Genomic DNA, 22,996 nt, shown 5'->3' with positions numbered 1-22,996 from the left:
TATATATATAAAAGGTAGGACAGCTTAGACATAAAAGGGGATAGAGATGGGGAATAGTAATACATTTTATTTGCAACACACTTTATATTTCAGCAACTGCTACATAGAGATGCTAAGGAGAAAAAAAGTATTAAAACTAAAAGAAAGAAACAAAAAGACAAGGAAAGGGGTAAGAAATCAGCCAAAAGGTCTGCTTAAAAGGTGGGTCTTGAATGAATTGCAGCAAAGGGCTGGAGGTCAGAACCAAACGTGCAAACGCTACAGTGAGGACTGAGCCGCTTTTATGTGGGCGCATGTTCTTGCAAGTGAGCCACCCATGCACCCCCAGTTCTTTTTTAATGTTATAAGATTTTGACATGACATATCCAGTAAAGGCTTTTTATTTATTTTTGCAAAAAGAGTGCCTTGGTACTTTTTTCTCGATCGGTAGACTAGAGTTTGTGTGTGTAGGTATTTGTGTCTTACAGAGATGCTGTCCCGGGCGCCATCAGGCCTGTATGTCCAGGAGAAGGTGACTTCCTCCGAGGTCCAGCGCCAGGAGAAGAAGGAGCAAGAAAGCCGGACGTCGCCGCCCACCAGGGCGTGGCGCTCCCAGCCGGTGTAAATCATAATGGCCTGGGACTGCTCAGGCACTGGGAGACACAAAGCAGGGACATTACTTCACAAATAAACACATCACCACAATATTAAAATATCCAGTGAGTATATATTAAGTAAGTAATATTACTTTAAATATTGCCTTTACTACATTGTCTGACTACCACTTGCAGCAGAAAGTGACCAGAATTTGAACCTGCAAAAGCTTGTTGTTACAAGAAAGCAAGGTAATGAACAGACAAAACACTAAGCACAGTTGTCTATATAGAAGTGACATAGTGAAATAAAAACACAGTTTATTTTTTTTAAATCTGATCGACATACAGCATATCCTTATTGTGTTATAGTTTTGATCAAAATACACTGAATTGACTGGCATTCTTTCTTAAATCACTACATTCCTGAACATCGTTCAACCCCTACTGTAATCTTGAGACATATAAAGCCTAATTTACATTACAATGTATAACTTTTCTTCCTGAAATCTATCAAATAAAACCCAAAGACTTAGACTTAGCAACCACACACACACACACAGTTAAACTGCACATTTAGTGGTGTCAAATCCACCATTGATTCAAACATGCACTCAGTAAATATTTGGATTATTACTGGAATAGTGGTAGTAGTCTCTCAAAGTCAAAGGGGAACATCATTTTCTCCATTAATATAGATTATGTTGGCTTAATCATTTGCACTGTTTATGCTTGAGTAATATCTAATGATTGATTTGGTTAATTTGGTTTTGGCTGCAAAATCAATATTTTACTTCACTGGAAAATGCACTCAGCATCTCAAACAACCACCAAAGCCCCTGGGAGCTGCACACCCCTGCCATTCTAACATTATCAGGAACAACATAATTTTTCTATTGTTCAGTTTCACTTAAAATGTGTGAATGGGCCATCATGCGTCACAATCCTGGAGCATTATTTTAAGCCTGGTGTGTAAAGTTTACGGCTTTTACTGTGACGAGCGTCCTTCAGCCCTCGCAAAACTTGTCAATAAAATCATGTTGGACATTTTTAATTAAATTTCTGACAATAACTGCAAACATCTGACAGGAGGGGAGCAGAGAAAGCTGTCTGCTTGAGAGCAAAGAACTGCCCTAACCCTCACTTCTAAAGAGATCATATCTCTCTGACTTTGCTTGCTTTAGAGACACCTGCTTTATACGAGTAGTACACTGCTGGGTCATTTCGAATAATGCACCTGAGAATTAACAGTGTCCTCTACAGGTGGCTTTTGTTTAATTAAATCAATAAGTAAATCCTAAGATCTGAATTTAAATGCTTTAATGAATATTAAGACGGCGTAGAGGGAGATATTACATTTTAGCTAAAGATCAATTAATTCCCTACTAAGCCCCTTGACCCTTTTGATTCTCATTAAGTCCTTCAGTTCTCAGGTAAGCACTAAAGAAGAAAACACAGAAAAAAGGCCCTCTTTATCATATCCTCATTTAACCTTTAACCCCACATCAGTGGAAAGATATTTTCTACATCTTCACTTTCAATTGATGAAATTCACTGTGTGTGTCTTTGAGACCTCTTCAGGATAAAAATAAATTAAAAAAAAGTTCAAAAAAGTATTAGTTATTTCTTTTTACCTATTCCCAGGAGGACGACCGACGCCAGCGCCAAAAACGTCAGCATGGTTTCTGGCTTCTAAGGAGCTCCCAAAAGATGCTGCAGACCTGACAGAAGTGTGTTGAGGAAGAGTCCCACTCTGGAGGGTGAGTGGGTGAGTGGAACGAGGAGAAAGAAAGAAAGTGTGAGTGGAGGGGTTGCAGGCCGCCAGGACAGAAGGCTTCACAACAACAGAAAACCCACTGTCCCCTGGTTTATACCCAACCCCACCCCTCTCACAGGCCCGGTCCGGCCCATTCCTCCTCTCCACACCCACCCATCCTGCCATTTCTCTCTAATTTGTCCCTCACTGAAACAAATTACACAAATTAGCTTTTGAAATGAAAGAAAAACACAAGCAAGAGGCACCTGTGCCGTACATTAGCTGATGGGTGAACAATTAAAAAACCTCTGCTCGTCAACTTTAGATTGTAGTATTGTTAACTTATCCCTTGGGTGAATTGTGGCATACATTGTCTTAAAAGAGTGCAAAAAGGTTGAGCTTTGATTAAAAAAAAATATTGGAGGTATGTTTTATTCTCATGAAGGAACTACTTCCATCCTTCAATAGGGAAGTGAAAGAGGTGAGAACTGCACATTTTTCCAATATGATTTATTGCAATAAGAAGAATCCCATTGCACTGCTACTGTTGTTTTTAAATGATAACTGTGAATTGTTTTTTATCATTCTTTGTGAACAAGGCCACTGAATATGGTCTAACATTCTACCTTCCTGTATCACTGGGGCTGACTGTCTGGATTACATTTCCTATTGAGCCAGTTAAGGCTAATCTCATGGGTAGATCTCACAGACATTGTCTCCCAAATGTGCACACCTTGACACTTGACATTGTTCCAACCTCTCTTCATAAAGATGTTTTTAGTTCCTTGGAACCATTGTTACTCCCCATTGTAAAAAGCTCTTAGCCTTGCGCCTGATTATTTTAAACATGGGATTATTCAACCATGCCTTAACCCATTGCTTCCCAGTAAGTATAGATGTGTATCCAAACTCCCTTTAATTTCAAGGTATTGGAATAAGCAATGAAATCTTTGATGAATTCCAGTCTGGTTGTTTTTTAAGACACAGTACTGAAACTGCTCTGCTTAAGGTTTTAAATAATATTTTAATGTGTGTCGGCGCTGGGGAATAGTCAGTTCTGTCGCTGCTAGACATGAGTGCAGCTTTCAACACTGTTGCCCCATCCATTCTTAATAGTAGGCTTCAGCAATGGGTGAGTTCAACAAGGACTGCACTCGAGTGATTTGCCTCCTATATGTCAGACAGGAGTTCTCTGACAATTGATCTTTGTCTCCTCTTCTGTTCGACTGATGTGTGGTGTACCCCAGGGTTCAATCCATGGTCCTGTTCTTTTCTTCCTGAATGTGTTCTCACTTGGTTTCTTAATTAGCCAATTTAGGAGTATTTCTTAACACTGTATGAGGACAATAGGAAGTTGTACCTTTTTTAAAAATGGAATTACCTCATTAAGTTATCCATAGTGCAAGCCTATCAAACAGCTATTAAGGACTGTACGTCAGATAATGTCCTCCAACTTAATACCGACCATACAAAAGTCCTCATCACAGGCCCTGAGAGCATTTTCAATAAAATAAAGCAACGTATTGGTCCCTTAGCGGCAAATGTTAAGCGAGCCTAAAAACAACAACATATGATCTTTGAATGGCACATAAAGAAAGTCTGAAGAATCTGATTTCTTCCATTAAAAAATATATTACAAAAGTAAAAGCTCTATTATATTTTTAAGATCTGGAGAAAAAATATCAATCATGACTTTGTTTTGTCCTGTCTTGATTCTTGTATTTCACTGTTTACTCTTCTTTATCGGGCTTCAGTTGGTCCAAAACGGCTGGTAGACTTAACTAATAATCGAGATAGGGCACACGTTAACCCACACCAGTGTTTACCATATATGGACTGCAGAATTAGTTTTAAATAAAGTTTACACACTTACTGAATTGGGCAACTTGAGGGGGGTTTGGAAACATTGTGAAGCATTCATCATGGTGTACCATGTTAATGTGTTAGATTACTAACACATGTTAGATATGTGACTATTACATGGGGAGTGGTGGGAGGCTGTCTCGGCCTGTTTACAGTGAAGAAGGAAGGGATGATGGGGGGTGGGGGGATCCTGCAGCGAGGTTAGTCCAGTGCCCTCTCCTCTGTCCCCATTCCTCACCCCTCTTTCTCCTCTCCCTGCACTTTCACCAGCTCTGAGGCCAGCGGCTCAAACAAAGCCCTGAGTCTTTTCTCTCTGTCCTCCCTCTCTTCAGATTCCTGTCGTTTGCTGACGTCTAGCACTTGGAGACAATAGAGAGAGAGGGGAACAGGGGCTGAGTCGTGTTTGCTTGTCTGTCAATGGCGCTTTCTTCTTCTCTAGCCTCTCCCTTTCTTTCTCCCTGCCTCGTTTTCTCCTCCTGCTCAGACAAAGCTGTGTATTCAAAATGCAGCACCCACTCCTCCCTTTTCCAGTAACACAGACAACGATAGAGCGGGGGAGACCTGCTATATATAGATGGGTTGATATGAGGACAGGACAAGACGCAAAGACTTGAGACCAAGATAGTGGCAGATACAGAGGCAGAAAATGGGGAGACCAAAAGCAGACACGGAGTGGAATTTCTGCAAAAGCCCCATTTCTAAAAGGCCTCATTCCATCATTTTGTCACATGTCATAAATGCATTAATTTAGCCGCTGGCATCGCAATAGTGAATAAATGCATAAATTAATGGTCTGCAGTACTCCTCCAGCTTCAGCAAACACACAAGCTGGATTCACTTCTTCCCAACACTAAAAGCAAACCACATCAGTCATGATTCAACATCTCCTACCCCCTTTGGGAATGTATATATGATGAGTGTAAGATGAGGAGGCACTTGACAAGGATGTCCTCTTCACTTTGTCATTTTACTGAGCCTACTTATCCAGGTTTCATCTGCTGGATCTCGTTTGCAAGAGGACTCTTGGCCGAGACGGCAGCAAAGCATTTAGCAACAGATCAACTTTTGCTTACATTTTAAAGACCACGGCGTAAATTCTTACCACTTGTGAAGTATTGCAACGACTCATTCATCTTAACACCTCAAATACCTCTGCTGACAGATCAGCTGAACAAAATGGACCATCTGCCAACTTGTTGGCGCCATCAACTGTCTAAGCTTTGGCTTGAACGTTTAAATCGCGACACCCTAAACAATTATGGCAGATCCTGCCTTCAGGCTCCAGAGAAACAAGGGGATTCTTTATGAGCCTGGCAGGTGCAGAATGTGGCAGGCACCCAAACTCGAAAGCACCGAGTGACAGTGGCAGTGGCTCAGCTTGGCAAGCAGAAACTGTATCACATATAGAGTGAAGGCCCCCATTCCTTCAGCTGGCAGTGGTATCACCACTAATGTAGGAGAGGGAGAGCTTATCTGCAGCTAAATTGTACAGAGAGGAGTGGAAGATGGGAGATAGAAAGAAGATAGGGGGAGAAAGGTACCAGTGAAAAACAGACAGACAACTCGATCTGTAGCACCATTTTGAGATTTTGTCTAAATTATACATGAGTCCTCAGCTGCACTTTAGTAATATTGAGGTGGACAAGGCTTCATATCAATTGGTTTTATTAGTGGTGACTGAATATGCAAAGTACCTGTGGCTTCAGCCACTGTGTGAATGAAACCATCTCAACTGTCTGCCTGTGTAACTCATCAAGCTTGTTTTCACACATTGAGACAGTTGCTTCAGTTTCATTTGGTGAGGGCATGTCATTAGACACCAGTAGAAATTTACAGAGCATATTCTCTTGTTATATTGTAATTTCTCTCTTTGACGTAGAATTATTTCCAATGGCAGGATGAGAGAGAGAAAAAAAAAGCATATCAAGCGCACATTCAAAAGACTAGGGATAATCACAGTCTGGGAAAGCATCCCAAGCTGTAGATGTTAGGGGCTCTTGTCAACACTATCCATGTCTAATTTTTCTGCAATGTTGAGTATGTTTATCACAGCTCTGAGTGCAGCATCATGAGGCAGGGTGGCAGATGTGCAGAAGGGGAATGTCTTTCTTCCAAATGTGAAGGGGCCTCTGTGAATGGAGAGGGTCTTTGAGGGTTTCTTGCCAGTTAAGACGGGGGAAAAGATGAAGAGAGACAGAAGAGATACAAACCACAGGCTGGTTCATGCAAAGGTCATAAGACTAATGGCTGTCAACAATGATCCAATGGAGTGTACTGCAGTCTTACCCCCTTAAGCACAAGGCTCTCAGTGTGAGCCAAAGTGAAGCAATGACAAGGGGGGGACAACAACAACCGGCACCATCATAAACCAATGATAAAGTAAAGTCTCGTAAACGACTAGATGGGCTCACAGTTTTTGCTGCAGGGGTTGGATAATCAAGCAAAACATTTCCATAACCAAATAAGGTAAATGAGCCATGGCGAGCAATTGGCCAGAAAACTGTCAAAAGTTAAGGCTAGAAGGCAGGATTAAGTATAAATACAGCAGTGTTATGCCATCGAGGTTTTCTAATAGGAGACAGGTTCAAAGCCTATTTTAAAAGATTTAGACTAGGAAACTGAGGCAAAAACATAACGAGAAAGTGTCTGTAAACAGTTTCAACCTATAAGCTTTTCTTTTCTTTTCGAGACCTGCTACAACTTACAACATGTATTTATACTTAACATGTATTAGTTTTAAAAAAAAGCAACACCGCAGCTGCTGTATAATATCAAAAATTGATGTGGGAGAAAACTGCTGCTCGAGTCAATACATAAGCTCTGATATAGTGTATTCATTTCATATTTATTCACAGATAATATATCATTTTACTGGTGAAAACTGGAATGGTAGTAGGCTACACGCCTACACCTATAATTGCATTAAGGTGCAATCCTGCAGGCCAAAAAGTAGACTACTAATCCCATTCTGAGTTTGCAGCACCATCATTAACTGTATTATGATTTACAATCATTTATTACTTTTTAATGTCTCTTTCTGGTGTGTGTCCAGGGAACTCTACACAAACGTTATAAACATGTTCCAGTGCATGTCACATTCTTTTGACGGCGCTTTCCTACGGTTGCTTTACTAATAAGCTCCGCATTAACAATGCTGTAAAGAAACGTAATGCAACACAAAGAATGTGCTGGGATGTAAGAGCTTGTCTACGATGGCAGTTGTTATTGATACGAGGACGGATAAGGTAATCTAGGCCACATAAATGATACCGCTCAAAAAGGTAAAACCAACATGTTTTTTTATTCATGCAGATAACAAACTGCGATAAAATGCGCCCGATACAGACTGAATGAATGAATAAGGAAGAGAAAGAGCGCTGTGTCGGAGGGAGGAGATTGAGAGAAGAAAACCTGCTCCCAACCAGGTTAGGTTTACACGCTCAGTTACCATAGTAACTGACTCCGAGGTTAAGTTCCCTTTCTTTCTGAAACAAGCTGAAGTTACTCCTCTCTCTCAGGTTTGATTTGCAATACATGGGTGCCTTATCGATTTGTATTGTGATTTTCATTTATTGCGATTCTAGAAGTATTGCAAGAGACAGTATTGATTATTGTGATTTTCTCTCTCTTTAACTAAACCAAAAGTTTATTAATAAGCTCCTGCAGACAATGCATTATATAATTAAAAATAAAAAATTTATAGGAGGAATGCACATCACATGTCAGTCAGTCTGACATTAAGAACAAAATGGATGTTCTGCAATTTCTTTATTTTTTTGCTGGAAACAGGATGTAGTCGCCATTGGTGGTATGAGGTAAACAGAAAACATTTAGGTAGTGATGCACCGATGTGAAAATTGTGGCTGATACCGATTACCGATATTAATATTGCTGTTTTGGCCGATACCGATATTTAACAATGTTGATATCTCTGTATAGAAAACACATTTTTATGATAATCAAATGAAGAACTATCTTCCAGAACACCTTTTTTTACTTTAGTGATTTATTTTTAATAAGGACTGGGCACCTTTACCTGTGTGCAAAATATGACTGTCAACAGATTTTCAGAAGAAAAAATAAATATTTACATAAAAATACATTCTAATAAAGGATTCAAGTGAGTCCTGAATTCACGCTATGAATAAGCCAACCCTGAGAATTCTCAATAAACATCTAACTCACTTGTGACCAAGACACTGTATTCTGTGAACATTATACACAAACAGCAGTTTCAAACTGCAAAAGTACAGAGGTCCTTAAATGGCCAAAGCCAAAAGTATTGAAGAAGGTAAAATGGAAGAAGAAAAATGGAGCATTCGTTCCACAAAAAGAAACTTGTACATAGTGTCAGAAGTGGGATCACCGTAACTCTTGGCGGTTTTAACGGTTTTAACGGTATCGTATGGCTAAACGGGGAGAGCAACGACATGCAGGTTAGCACGCTGCTGTATGCGTTGGACAAAAGAGGCAGAGCAAGTTTTCAACACTTTTGTTTTTGGGGAGGAAGAAGGGGATGAAGACTATAAGACCGTGTAAGCGAAGCTCAAAAGTTACTTTGTGCCAAAACGTTATACATGAGATGGCTCGTTTCTACCTTACAGCACAGAAGAAAGGTGAATCCGCAGAGGTATGTTTCCACAAGCTAAATGAGCTAGCCGAGACATGCCAGTTTGGCTCAGTGAAGGTTGAAAACATAAGGGACAAGCTGGTTATCAGGATTTTGGAAAAAAGAACTGTGTAAAAAGCTACAGCTGACAGTAGACCTGACATTTGAGAAAGCAGTGGAGATGGTGAGACAGCCCGAGCAGGTAAAGGGCCAAGTTAGCCAGCAGGCTGGAGCTACCTCGTAGCCTTGTATGGTATTCTTGTGGAGAGGATGGTGAACTGTGGCGTCATCGAGGTGGTGTGCTCCTATGGTTCCTGTCCCAAAAAAGGAGCATGAGGAAATGCTCCAAACCGTACCCTGGACAATGCAGGCTTAAAGCTAAACTGCAAAAAGTGCCACTTACCTCAAAGGCAGCTAAACTACTTGGGTCATATCATTGAGGACGTGCCGGCTCTGAGGAGGTTCCTGGGCATGGTCCATTATCTGGGCAGATATTTGCCCAACCTGACAAATGCACTACAACCTCTCAATGACCTGCTAAAAGACAACACAACCTGGACCTGGGATGCTGCACAATCAAACGCCTTTCAAAAGGTAAAGAAACTACAACATCAACTCTTGCTTTCAATGATGTACACAAACCTACAATAGTGAGTGCAGACACAAGTAGCTATGAGCTGGGTAGTGTTCTACCGCGACGACACCCTGAGGGACTGAAACCAGTAGCGTTCTGTTCTAGAGCACAGTCTGATACAGAAAAGCACTATGCACAGATAGAAAAAGAGACTCTTGCTGTAGTGTGGGCCTGAGAAAGACTTTCCACTTACCTGTATGACCTTAGTGAGTTCACAGTGCACACAGACTACAAACCATTGGTTCCTCTGATTAATTACAAAGACTTGGACGCAATTCCCCTGAGGTGCCAACGCCTACTTATGCGTAGATTGAGGTACAACCCCCCAGAAGAGTATGTTCCGGGGAAAACACTGAAAGTAGCCGAAACATTATCTAGACAGCCACTATTCTTCATACACAGTGAAGTGTGTGAACTAACACGTGATGTCACAGCCTTTGAAGCGACAGTTCAAGCAGCCTGGCCTGTGTCACCGCTGAAGTTGGAAAGTTGATCGTGGGTTGACCAAAACATGTGAGTAACATTCCAGCTCAAGCAAGAGCTTACCACTAGTGGAGAAATAGACTGTCTGCGTCAAAAGGTCTTGTGCTTTATGGCAACCGCATCGTCATCCCGCACAGCATGAGCAGAGACATACTGCACTGTCATCACTAAATGTCGCGAGAGGGCGCATGAGCGTGTTGTGGGACCTGGTGACAACATGCCCAGAATGTATGGAGGTCAGACCAAAACAGAGGAAGGACCCTCTGATAACGACACCACTACCACAAAGGCCCTGGAAAAAGATTGGAGCGGACATCTGTGAGAAGGCCAAGCAGAACTATCTGGTCGTTAATGATTCTTTCTCTTGCTATCTCAAAAGAGCCCATCTGCTTGACATGACAAGTGAGACCACCTGTGCACGGCTAAAAAAAACATGTTTGCCGGGTGGGGGAGTCCAGACGTGCTACACAAAGACAACGGAGGACAGATTTCAAGTAAGGAGTTTAAACACTCAGTCCAATGGGGAGGCTGAGAGGGCGGTTCAAGGGGGAAAAAGGATCACCGGCAGGCTGACCCGTTCCTGGCTCTCATGAGCTGCAAAGCTTCTCTGCTGCATCCAATGGGTGGGAGTCCTGCTCAGCTTATGATGGACCTACAGATCAAAACAACAGTGCCAACAGTCAACACGGTACTGTCTCCAACATGGCCGGACCTCTCAAAAGTGCGTTGAGCTGATGCCAAGGCCATAGAAAGCTACAAGCGTGCTTACAACAAACGCCACAGAGTCAGACCACTTCCACCTCTAAATCCAGGGTACAGAGGACAAGACCTCAGGTTAACCCATCTTAATTAGTATTGGTTGAAGAAGAGAAAAAGAATAACTGGAGAAACATGGACAAATGTATGCATGAATATGAAATTTGTGGAAACAAAAAAGGAAAGAGTTATGGTTATTGTTAACATTTAAAATGGACATGTTGACGTTAATTTTTCAAAGCACTATTGATGTTTATATTGTTTACAAAATCCTATAAGGTGTATATGGTTTATCATTTACAGAAATTATAAGACTTGTAGAAGGTGCCTCAAGAGTTATAAAAGAGGTTTGGTCACCCTACATTAGCTGCCGTAACTCCATTTTGCTAGCACCGATTCGGCTCGTTTTTTCTATTGGCAAGTCTCAAATACGTATTAGTTATTAAGATTACCGTAAAAATTGGCTGGAGTTTAATTTAATTTGCATCTGTCTGAAGAAATAGCTAGGCCTACCTGTATGAGAGCTCTCTTCATCTCGTGTAAATTTATGATCTCCTGAAAAACAAACATCCCCGCCAACACACTCGCTACTTCTTCTTCTTCTCAGTGTAAACGCTGTTAGGCGTATTACTGCCCTTAACAGGTCAGATTTAGATCTAAATTATCACACACTCACATCTAAGCCTGCACACACGTCAAATACACAGGAATGATTTACATCGGTCCTATTTTGACATCGGAATAATACCAATGTGCAAAAAATTGGCCATATTGGCAGATATTATATCGGCGGCCAATATATCGTGCACCACTACATTTAGGAGAATTATTGGTAAACATAAATGAACACAAATGAGGCGGCTGTGGCTCATTGATGGTGGTAGAGGTTGACTGCTAATCTGAAGGTTGTTGATTCGATCTCTGGCCCTGCAGCCCTATGTCAAAGTGTCCTTTGACTGAACCCTGAGATGCTGCGCATCGGAGTGTAAATGTGTGTGAGTGTTTATCTGATGAGCAGGTGGCACCTTGTACGGCAGCATCGGCCACAGTGTATGAATGTGTGTGAATGGTGAATGGTTTCTGTACTATGTAAAAGAGCTTTCAGTAGTTGTTAAGACTAGAAAAGCGCTATATAAATTAAGTCCATTTGTGCAGCAATTTTAAAAATCCTTGCAAAAAATACAGTTTTTTGATTTGATTTACCTCAAAGCATCCCTGTGTGTAAGTTCAGATTGATTCAGCTACAAATGCAATGTACAATTGCATTTACAATGGAGAGTTGTAACAGTTTTTGAAGGCACTGACAAGTGATGTCCTCATGATAGAAGGGTGCTCTGGAGGCCATTTACTGTACAAACAATGTATTCCGTTTAACCTGGAGGTCTTGTCGGCACAGCCGCGCACAACTGGTTCTAGTTGAACTGAGCTGATGAAGTGCCCCTATGAGTCACACAGCGCATACAATTCTGCACTGTCTCGTATGTGGAGGACCTAATAGAGCGGAGACCGGAGGACGGGGGAAATCATATAAAGAGCCCAAAAAAAGAGGGGGCCTGACATCATCAAATCCGAAAGGTTACTGGCCAACGCTCAGCCCTCCTGCTCAAGAAAAACACTATTGATATTCTGTGCGTTCGGCTGGGGACAATGGGCGCGTCTGTCCCTCCCTCCCTCTCTCCCTCTCTCCCTCATAGCCTGGCATGGCTGAGATGTCGCAGAGAGCACCAAACAAATGGATGGAGGGATAGAAAGGGATGGAGGGATGGGGCGGAAGAGAACAAGCACATTGTTCTCGGGGTGGAGAAAAGGGGTATTGTGAATAAGACAGATAGCTTATGCGGGAGGTAGGGGGCGGGGAGGAGAGGTGGAAACAAAAGGACAGAGAAAGGTGAAACCTGTCTTTTTTATTTTTCATAGATGCCCCATTTAGTTATTTTCTTTGCAGTTGGAGGTAATCCATAAGGATGCTCTAGGGGACACTTCCTAAAACTTTAAAGAGGAAAACAGTTGGGACAGTTTCAACACTGAGGAGCCATCTTCAGCTTGTTTTTAATCTGTCACAGTAGGGCTGCTCGGTTATGGAAATAATCATAATCTGGATTATTTTGGTCAATATTAAAGTCACGACTGTTAAACAGGATTACTCATTGATTTATGGAAAGATGTTAATTATTGAAGTTGAAAAACAGTTAAACAAATCCAAGTGTCAAATTTCCCTTCATACTTTTCCTATTTGAACAGTTTTCCCCCATTCAGAACATGAGACAAAATAAGAGTATACTTGCAAAACTTAACATGCAAAAAAAAAGTACATTGTTTTTCTCGATTATGATGTTTCAGTGATCATTAAGAATTGAAGTCATGCATTTTTATAACGTTTTTTTCCAGCTTTTAATCTTGCCCAATTTCAAATGATGTCCCGTAAAAGGAAACTTTGTCAACAAAAAGATACATTTTTCTGTTTATTCACTTTAGTTTATTGCTGTAAAATTGGATTGTCAAGCAGACAAACTGACCAACACATATATAAACATTAATACTTGGCGTCTGTATATTGCCACAGTCCCACAGTGCCCTGCTATGCTACAAAGAACTACTACAAACAAACTCTTCATTCTAATCCCAACCGGTCGTCAGACACCGCCTCCCAAGAGCCTGGGTCTGACCGAGGTTTCTGCCTAAAAGGAAGTTTTTCCTCGCCACTGTCGCACTGTTGCTTGCTCTGGAGGAAACTACTGGAACTGAAGACTAAAGTGTCTTGAGATAACTCTTGTTGTGATTTGATACTATAAATAAAATTGAATTGAATTGAATTGAATATATTGATGCCATATTGCCACTTAAAATATCGGGATACTATGCTGTATCACTTTATCACCCACCTCTAGTCGGCAGCTCAAGGCAGGTCGGTCTGCAAATGCAATGCCCCCCGGGGGACCGGGTGTAAATGGATGATTGGATGTGAACTAACACCACAGCTGTCGTAACATGGGCTAGGACCTCGGTGGAGATGGAGACCGCTGTGCTGCAATGCCCTGAAGGCGTGCAATGTGTGCCAGCTGCCCCCCTCGGAAAACCTTACTGAAACATATAAACACACAGACACAAACACGGGCCGTTAACCAGGCACTTACATTTTCGCAGAGCCGATAAAAACAAACCCATTCACACATGCACGAAAGAGGAAACGGATGGAGTGACGTTTCAGTGTGCAGGCATATACTTTCAACACAGATGTACACAAAGACTTGCAGAGACGTCCTATCCACTTACACAATCACACATATACTGTACAAATAAGGGGACAACTCAGCACAGTCAACCTTCAGAGTGATTCACGACAAAAGGCCGGGCTCATACAGCACACACAATGTGGAATTGAATTACATATTTGCATTTTCAATATTTCATGCTCTGTTGCCTGTTTGATTTCCATTAAGGTCTGTTTTCATCTCTCACGCTTGCAGTTTGCCTGCTGTAGCCAGCTTATGAAAGCAACAGTACAGATGACGAGTGCTATTTGATAATCAGATTTGAGAAAAACCAAGCAGGTCACTTGTTTCTATTCCAAAGAACTAGATGAGATGTAAGGATACGTGTCAGATGTAGCCAAAGGAGCATGCAGGAGAAAAGACATATTTCAAGAGCTAACTCACTAGGTGGAGTGAATGCAAAAAATGATGAAAAATTAAGAGTACGGTACAGATATACAGCAGTGGCGGACAGAAAGGGCAGGCAAATCCAGATTCAGAATTTCCATGATTATTCTACCACAATGGTGTCCTTCTCAACCTCCCCTTCAGCAGACACAAGACACAGCCCACACACACAAATAATAGGCAAACCCTCCACCATGCAGTGCATACCAAGATACTGTAGCATAACAAACAGCGACCTCACAAGAACTTCAGCATAGGAAATACAAACCACTCTGTGAAAACAGTGACATACCACAGAAGCAGAGCAATTTAAAATACACATTATCCTGTAGACACCCTGCTTGCATTTGGGCATACGTACATAAGTTATAGTTCACAGCATTATATAATGTGAAATCTGATTAGAATTAGGTACAATATGAAGGGGAGGATGTGTAGTGGATTCTCTTTCTTCTGCGAGTGTGAGGTCTTTAGAATGTTTATTGAACCCATTGGATGGGATAATGTATGCTTTTGATTTTTTGTGATACATTTCTTTTTGTAAATTCAAAAAACATAAACATTTACAAACAGTTATAAACACAGATGTCCCAGGAACACAAATAAATGAATAATTAAATAAAAAAACGGGAAGAGGGAGACAAAACAACACATACAGAAACAGCTACAAACACACACACACACAACCAAATACCTGTGCAAGTTAGAGGCCCAAAACTTACAGAGTCAGCAATGCTCCGCAAAGTGTCCAGAGTTTTTCCTGGGGCTCCATTAATCCGCACCGTGGAGGGTTCCACATACACTACATCCAAATAGGAAAGGTACCATGTGCAGATAGACAGGTCGGGAGTTTGTTTCAATGAGGTTGCAATCATTTTCTTCGCAGCTCTAAGTCCAGCAAACGCAATATGTTTCTGAATCCCAGAGAGCTGAATGGCTGACAGGTCATCTAGAATCAAAACCTTGACAGTAACAGGCACAGTGACATTAATCAAGGTGCAATATTGTTCCAGAACTGACCAATGGGAGAAAACTCCCAGAACTAGGCCTGCACGATTAATCATTATAAAATCGCGATCTCAATTTGTCATTTTTTAAAATAAATTAAATTTTAAAAAATGACTTTACAAGCAGACAAACATAGACTGTGCAAAATAGGTTTTAAAGTGCTCCCGATGCTCTTCCTTCTCTTCATTGAGGCCTCTATGTATACACGATTGTTGTGATGTGCAATGTGCTATAGGTGCCAAAAAAAAATTGTTTGGTTTGTTTAAAATTATTGAGTAAATGTCCTTAGGTTTTGTCTTTCTCTATGTCTTTCATAGAGCAAATAACATATCTTTCCAACCGTGACAATTCCCGTAGACGTGCATAGTTTCCGACTGGGAACCCAGAAATTCCAACATTCCATGTAAGATTGAACACAACAAACAAACTAGTCCGTGGCCCCAAAGGGGGTAAGCGGGCGCCTACAAAGCATACGTAGCTCCTATGGCGCGGTTTTAATGCTACAAAGCACTCACCCGCCGTTACCATTCATTTTGATGTCACTTTGACAGTGAATAATTTACATCTGAAGCATTTAAAAACTTAAGTTTTCCATTGTTCATTTCTAAAGAAACACAACTATGTATAAAAGGCTTCATCCCCTTATACCTCACGTTTTGGCTCAGTAGCAGACGTTTTTGTAAAATTAGGCAAACAATTCTGTGATAACCAAGCGACTTGCTGTCGCATAGTCAACAAATCACCGTATTGTCAGGAGAAGCTAGCAGGCAGTTCTGACTTACATTGGTTGTTTAGGTTTAATTACCAATGTTAATTAGCATGTTAGTTAGCAATAATAAGCCTGTGTCTATATTATCTCCTAACATATACCTTTGCTGTCCATCTATGCAAGATAGGGAATGATTGAGATTTGTCTTGGCACAGCTACCAGAAGACTTACAACTTTGAGACAAGTTGCTCACATTGGCAAGCTCAGTTGGAGGCTGCGCAGTATTGCTCAGCACTCACTGGAAAAGTGCTTCTAATATCCTTCACTGGTCTCCGTCCAAAGCAAGTGGATCTGTTGGTCCATTTCTTTAACTGTCTATGGTGGCCCCTCGCCTGGCCTCATGGCTGTAACAATAAACAATAAAAAAACAGTCCGTTAACTCTAGCACTTGATTAGTGAGCGTAATATAGAAATTGCCCTCTTAAATATTTGGCCCATAAGCTGACACAAATGCAATTTTTCTGGCACCAAATTCTGTTGTGGAAATAACAATCCTGCCTGTATCATCTGACCAAGAGGACAACACTTTAAGTGGGAGGTTCCGTTTGACAACAAAGCCTTTTACTTTGGAGCTTGATGAGGAAGATGCAATTGGATGATATTGGCTAAACGGATGTTATCCGCAACAAAGTGTCTCCTGAAATAATTATTATGTAATAATAATTTCTATTTCTTAGTAAGCCCAGAGTGTTGGTATGTTTGTGAGGAGCATTCAGTCCGCCACAATTCCAACCCAAAAGTGAAAGTTCACCCACTATCAAAAAAGCTGCAATCTAAGTGAAAGTACATTTGTGGACATTGTTACTGCCTTTTATTTAGTTAAATCGTAACCCCAGTGCATCCACAGTTAAGTTCCTTAACACACAAAACATGTAAAACACAGAAAATGAACATATAAGATAGTGACACAAAAAGGAGGAAAGAAGTTGGGGAAACATAGCCAGAGAGGCTAACAATCAAAGTAGGTAAATGTGCTGTATTTATATAGCGCTTTTTTAGTCATAACGACTACTCAAAGCGCTTTTACATTATACAGGATACATTCACCATTCACACACATTCATACACTGTGGCCGAGGCTGCCATACAAGGTGCCACCTGCTCATCAGATAAACACTCACACACATTCAAACTCCGATGCGCAGCCGCCCCGAGGTCTGTGAACAAGATCGGAAATGGAGCAGCAAAAATGGAACACTATCTCATAAATACATGGTTGCAACAGCAACTGGTTCCACACTAAATCAAAATAAACGCATTTCCCTTCAACAGAAACATGAAACAAAAAGCACAAAACACCTTGGAAAGGAAACTCTAACCTGGGCGTGGCCCAGCTAACCTATGGAGAGTAGACCATATTAGCTAGGTCGACATAGCATTCAAAAACACAGTCTCTGTAATTATATCAGACAACAGTGCGATAAAACCATAACACCTTAAAAGAACAAGACAAACCAATGGTCCATGTTCATCAGGTGGTTGCTTCAGTCCTGGTCCTCCTCAACGGCGCCCTCCGTGATAGAATCCGAGAGGTGGCTCTCCCCGCCGCAGCCCGGTTCACGTAGTCGTGAAAATCTTCATTGTTGCTGTATAAAGCAGCAAAAAATCCTGACCCTTGACCCTTACTGAATCCATGGCTTAAAAAAAGCCTGGCGTCTGTTGTCCCAGCCTTTGGGAGTCACCCCTGCTGGGCCAGACTTGATTGGAGCAAAGAATGGGAATACAGGTAGTTTGAAAATACGTGACACTGACTTGGATCCTGTGGCCAGGTGTGGTCTCATTTGACCAATAAGGAGAGTTTTCACTTGAGGAACCACCCTCTACTCTAGTGATGTAGTGATGTGTGATTTAGACATTTTCAGGACTGATCTAATGTGACTATATTAGGGCGAAGCATGGATTAAGTCTGCTGTCAGCTGCAGTGTTATCGTGTTTTGTGTCTTTTTGTCTTTGTCATATGACCTTTATCATGCGGTTTCATGAAACCTTTTGTTAATTTCTATTGGAACTCTAGCCTCTCTTCGTCCTCATCAAATCAAAGAACACAAGTTAGTTAGATTTTTGTAACAGCTCTCATAATCTGGATCTGAACATGTGCTAGAACCACTCGGGAAGGGGCCGTGAGAGACACTTGATCGCATTAGCACCTTCTAACCCCTCTTTCAGCCTGACAATGCGGATGTTGCTCCTTTGGTTTCGGTCTTCCATATCTGCTAGCTTCACCCCCAACTCCTGAAAAAAGTGTCCATGACGGCCAAGAATACTTGCGTTTTAGGTTGTTCACATTTGATCTGATAGAGCCATGGCTTGCAGCCAGAGATGCTAGCCGGGCATGGGTAGCAGTCAGCTCATTGTTGTTGTCGAGCCCCATCTGTTGAATCTGAGACTGGATCTGAACAAAATGTGGTTCGACGTAGCCTTTCTGTTTCTCCAGCAATGACTCTGCAGTGGCGTCTGTATCGCCCCGTTGGGTTCGGTTCTTGTTTGCCATTCTGCTTTAAGTAACTCTAGCAAGCACAAAGTGGTAAAATATCAAAGTGGGAACCATATAAAACAACTATTTGACAAAGTTGGGCTGCCTTAAGCTGCCATTGCGGTCCAGCTCATCACGTGACTCATGTATGCTTTTGTTTTATGCTTGTTTATTGTGTTATGTGCAATGCGTCCCCATTTTTGTTCTCTCAACTGCCCAAGATGAACTCCTCCTATAGGAGACAATAAAGGCTCATCTTATCTCTTGATGTATGCCTCCTTGCAGCCACAAGAATGCCAGCCTACCAACGCTTGTAATTTAAATCCTGCGTCTCATTGAGTTGAGCACAACTGCTTGGAGCTGAATTGGAGCAATGCATTACTGATCAGCTATGAGCCATCTATCTCACACAGACTAACTTCCAGGCTGTACTCGCACACAATGGAGATTTAGGCTGAAAGCTAATGTCTACATGCGTGCACAGGTTTTACAGGTGTGTTCATCATCAGTGGTTTGGTGATCGCCTTGCCAATCGGAAGGTTGGTGGTTTGATCCCTGTCCCACGTCAAAGTGTGCAAGACTTGGGCATGACACTGAACCCTGAGTTGCCCCTGATGCTGCACATTGGAGTGTAAATGACATCTTAGTGGAGCATGTTTCTCCAACGTACTCAGACGGCTTCGCTCTCACACAAAACTCCAATCCAAAACTCCAATCCAATCCTCTCTGCTTCTCCATGTGATAACCACCCGTACCTGGCTCTCAGCCACACCTAACACACCCCTACACATCAGTCTCTGACTGATTCAGGCTGGACAGTTAGTGGATTTCCATTATTTAATGCAAGCTGTGAGTGCTTGTCTTTTGTCCTGCTGGTTGAGCAACTGTCAGCTGCCGGCTCTTTTTCTACATCTAACAACGTTTAAGGCTGCTGGCAATCTCCTCGGCTTGTTTTTATTATTGTACCATGCCGAGCGCACTTTGCTGCCACCTCTCCAGTGCTCCAGCAGAAATCAGGCCAGCTCAAAGTATTGGTATGCCGCCCATACATTTCATGTTGTTCTTGGCAGTTTCTGCACAGTGAATTGTTGATAGGGATCTATCACCAGCGGGTGTGCTGTAACTACTGAATTGATTTGGGCTCTTTGGAATTTACTGTATGTGCATGATGTGTGGCGAGACGTTATACAAAATTTTTGGAATGGAGCTAAACGGAGCTAAAACACAAATGAAAGGATGCTTAAAACTGGTTAAGACCCTTTATTTTCATTTGACATTACATAAAGAAAAAAGCTATTTACAATTATTTTTTAAATTGCCGTTATTTGTTATTCTTTGCTGATTGATCAGTAGTAGTCCTCTGGGTCAGCTTTCTCACCCTGGTTCTGAATCTGCTGCTGCTTTGTTGTTGATAGGGATCTATCACCAGCGGGTGTGCTGTAACTACTGAATTGATTTGGGCTCTTTGGAATTTACTGTATGTGCATGATGTGTGGCGAGACGTTATACAAAATTTTTGGAATGGAGCTAAACGGAGCTAAAACACAAATGAAAGGATGCTTAAAACTGGTTAAGACCCTTTATTTTCATTTGACATTACATAAAGAAAAAAGCTATTTACAATTATTTTTTAAATTGCCGTTATTTGTTATTCTTTGCTGATTGATCAGTAGTAGTCCTCTGGGTCAGCTTTCTCACCCTGGTTCTGAATCTGCTGCTGCTTCTTGTACAAATCAGCAATCTGTAGAAAGATGGGCAGAGATTAAGAGAGAGCGGGAAACGAGTTGGCATGAGAGAGGATGCATGAAAGAGAGAAGGCGGTGGGGAGAGAAGATCATAAAGTCAGGTCAGTAACATGAAGAGGAAAAAGCTAAAAATAACAGTTTGATTATTCATATCACAGGGCTTTGAAGTCAGTGACTCCCAGCTGCCGACTGGGAGACGGAGGTAGAGTTCAATTGAGCTCCTCGGGGTTGGGGAGCGGGGGGGTGGGGTGGGATGAATAATGTGTTAACAGTAGGGCCCACCCAGTATCAGCAGTATCAACAGCAGTGTAGCAGGCTGACTAGACCTCTGCTCTGGGTCCAGGTGAGCTGGAGCTTAGATGGATATTTATTAGGTCACAAATCATTTCTACTAATAAGAATGATAACAGTGTCTTTGTCTTGCCCTATCAGGTGCAACAAAGCAAACAAGAGACTCCGGAAGATGTCAATCAGTCAGTCTATACACACCCACACAGTCCTGGGACGAGTGCTAATCAGCCAGATACACTAGAAACACCAGTGTGGGTGTTCAGGGCCTTAAGGCTTTCTGGGACTGCACAACATGAGGAAAATATACAATAACATTGAATACTGCAATCAAATTTATTAATTGCGATAAATGTGTACTCAGTTCTGAATTTCTGCTGCTTACAGTATTTAGCTAAATTACAATAAATTGCTTGTTGAATTTAAAACAAAACATAAAAGGCAGCACTAAAAGAAGAATGACACAAAACAATGTTACATTTTAAAGTGCAGTTTTCTACTCACATTCATCTGTCCAATCAGAGCTTTCTGTTGCACGAATAAAACTGGTAAAACTGGTGGTCTGGCAATGGGAGTCTAATATTGCGATTACAAAAAAAAAAAAGATAGATTGTGAAGCCCTGACTCATTTGGACTTGAATGAGGTCAAGCTTCTTTTAAATTAGCTAAATCACACAAAGTGAAACTAGGAGCGTGTGTTCATCCTCCCAGATAACCCATGGAAGATTCATTTAGATGCAGCCCATGTTTCTACCTGACTCCCAACAGCAATGAGCACAAACCTGACTCCACAGTTAACAGATGGCTGTTGATTCCAGTCAGTGAAAGTTGACATTATAATATGATTCAGACCTTATGAAAGTTACACCTGTTTAGGATCAGGTAAAAAAAAATGAAAAGAAAAAAAGAATCCAGCTGGCATGTTTCGGGCCAAAGCTTTAAATCTTTGTGAGAATGTCAGTGTGCTTTTACACAACTCTGTGCAATGCATGCATGATCGCTGGGTTGCCTTTAAGAGGAAGCTGTTAGCTGTCAGTCAGAGTCTGGACATCCAGGGCAACACTTGATGCTGGCAATCCAGTCTTCAAACTTTTAGTAGTTTCTTAACTGGTGGACAAAGTGGTAGACAGTGAACGCCTCTACAAATCAAAGCTAAACGTTACCGACTGGTTGTCAGACTGTGTTACTGGTGAATTGATTGATTTATTTTTGCTGATTTTTTATTCTGAGTCGCAAACGGACATTAAAGCATCCTCAGATATCTAGTCAGTCCAGATGTTAGCACAGGAGAGCATGACTTGAATTGCTAATAAAGAATTTGTACCATGGCATCATTTATGATACATACAGTAATTAGTACATTTTCTGATGTACTAAGGGCTTAACGCAAAAAAAATTCTTGAGCCTGAAACTTATATTTTTGAGATCTTACTTTAGCCAGGTCATCATCAAAAAGGAGATTTGGTCCATGTTGACATTAGTTTCTTCATGTATATTTATTAAAAACTTGGCATGGTTTAGCTTGTCATAGAGTTATACGCCTAAACTCTTGGACAAGGCCATTATGTATAATTAACGGTGCTGATTCCAAACAGACAGCGTTGTCTTGGGCTAAAGATAGACTTTACACAGTGACCAACGTTCCGCTTCGAACCTGCATTGTTTGTATCACAACTGTTTGGATCCTTTCCAGTTTCAAAATGGGAGGAATTTGCTGCATCAAGTTATTTTATTTATTAAAAGTACAGTTTCTGGATGGTACTTGCACACCTATACCTAAGTAACATGATCAATACTGGACTCTGGTTAAACGAAACAAGCTTCTGAAAAGAGGTCCCCTGGGCTTCTTTTTTTATCATTATTTATTGAAGTTTTATAGGCCAAACGATTTTTGGTGAAATGGTGAAAACAACAAGCAGACTAATCCTTAATGACAGTGTTTGTTGTGGACCATTGTTTTTGTTGTCCTTTCAGTATTTTTAGTGTGAGAAAACATAATTAAAAACACAGTTAGTTTGCTTATTGTATAAGATATTTCATATCTTATACAATAACTTACTGTAGCGAAGTGTGCATTGACTTGTAATTCAGGTTGGTTGGGTTGAATCATTTATAAATTATGTACGGGTGGGTCAGTGGGAAGGTTGGGCAAATACAAAAAAAAAATAAAGAAAAACATCTTATGAATGCAGGTGGAGATACCAGGTGACTTGCACATCTCTACTGTAGAATATTATTCACTCACTTTTTGCTGCCGCACAATATATTAGCCAGACTCCAACACTGAACTCCAGAGGTGCAGCGTTACCTGGCGGTTATTTAATGTAGCTTTGTTCACCGTCCACTATATGAATCAATGACAGTAGGGGGGGGGGGGGGGG

The 22,996-nt window shown here is 41.3% G+C and overlaps 2 protein-coding genes across 6 annotated transcripts in view; both read right to left on the bottom strand.

The window, feature by feature from the left end:
- Positions 1-2,447, bottom strand: part of mpz (myelin protein zero) — a 17,680-nt gene extending 15,233 nt beyond the window's left edge. For all 4 annotated transcript variants that reach the window (XM_034886927.1, XM_034886928.1, XM_034886930.1 and 1 more), the window contains exons 1-2: positions 2,207-2,447; positions 466-632 (exon numbers count right to left, since the gene is read on the bottom strand). In XM_034886927.1, the coding sequence (XP_034742818.1) occupies positions 466-632; positions 2,207-2,252 (213 nt within the window). In that variant the 5' untranslated portion in view covers positions 2,253-2,447. The remainder of the gene's footprint in view (positions 1-465; positions 633-2,206) is intronic.
- A 17,701-nt stretch (positions 2,448-20,148) lies between these two features.
- The window catches only part of lig1 (ligase I, DNA, ATP-dependent), a 58,370-nt gene continuing 55,522 nt past the window's right edge, over positions 20,149-22,996 (bottom strand). For both annotated transcript variants that reach the window (XM_034886786.1, XM_034886787.1), the window contains exon 27: positions 20,149-20,323. In XM_034886786.1, the coding sequence (XP_034742677.1) occupies positions 20,249-20,323 (75 nt within the window). In that variant the 3' untranslated portion in view covers positions 20,149-20,248. The remainder of the gene's footprint in view (positions 20,324-22,996) is intronic.

This window comes from Etheostoma cragini, chromosome 12, assembly GCF_013103735.1.
Source record: "Etheostoma cragini isolate CJK2018 chromosome 12, CSU_Ecrag_1.0, whole genome shotgun sequence".
Classification (NCBI taxonomy): Eukaryota; Metazoa; Chordata; class Actinopteri; order Perciformes; family Percidae; genus Etheostoma; species Etheostoma cragini.
This window is presented reverse-complemented; position numbering and strand designations above follow the sequence as displayed.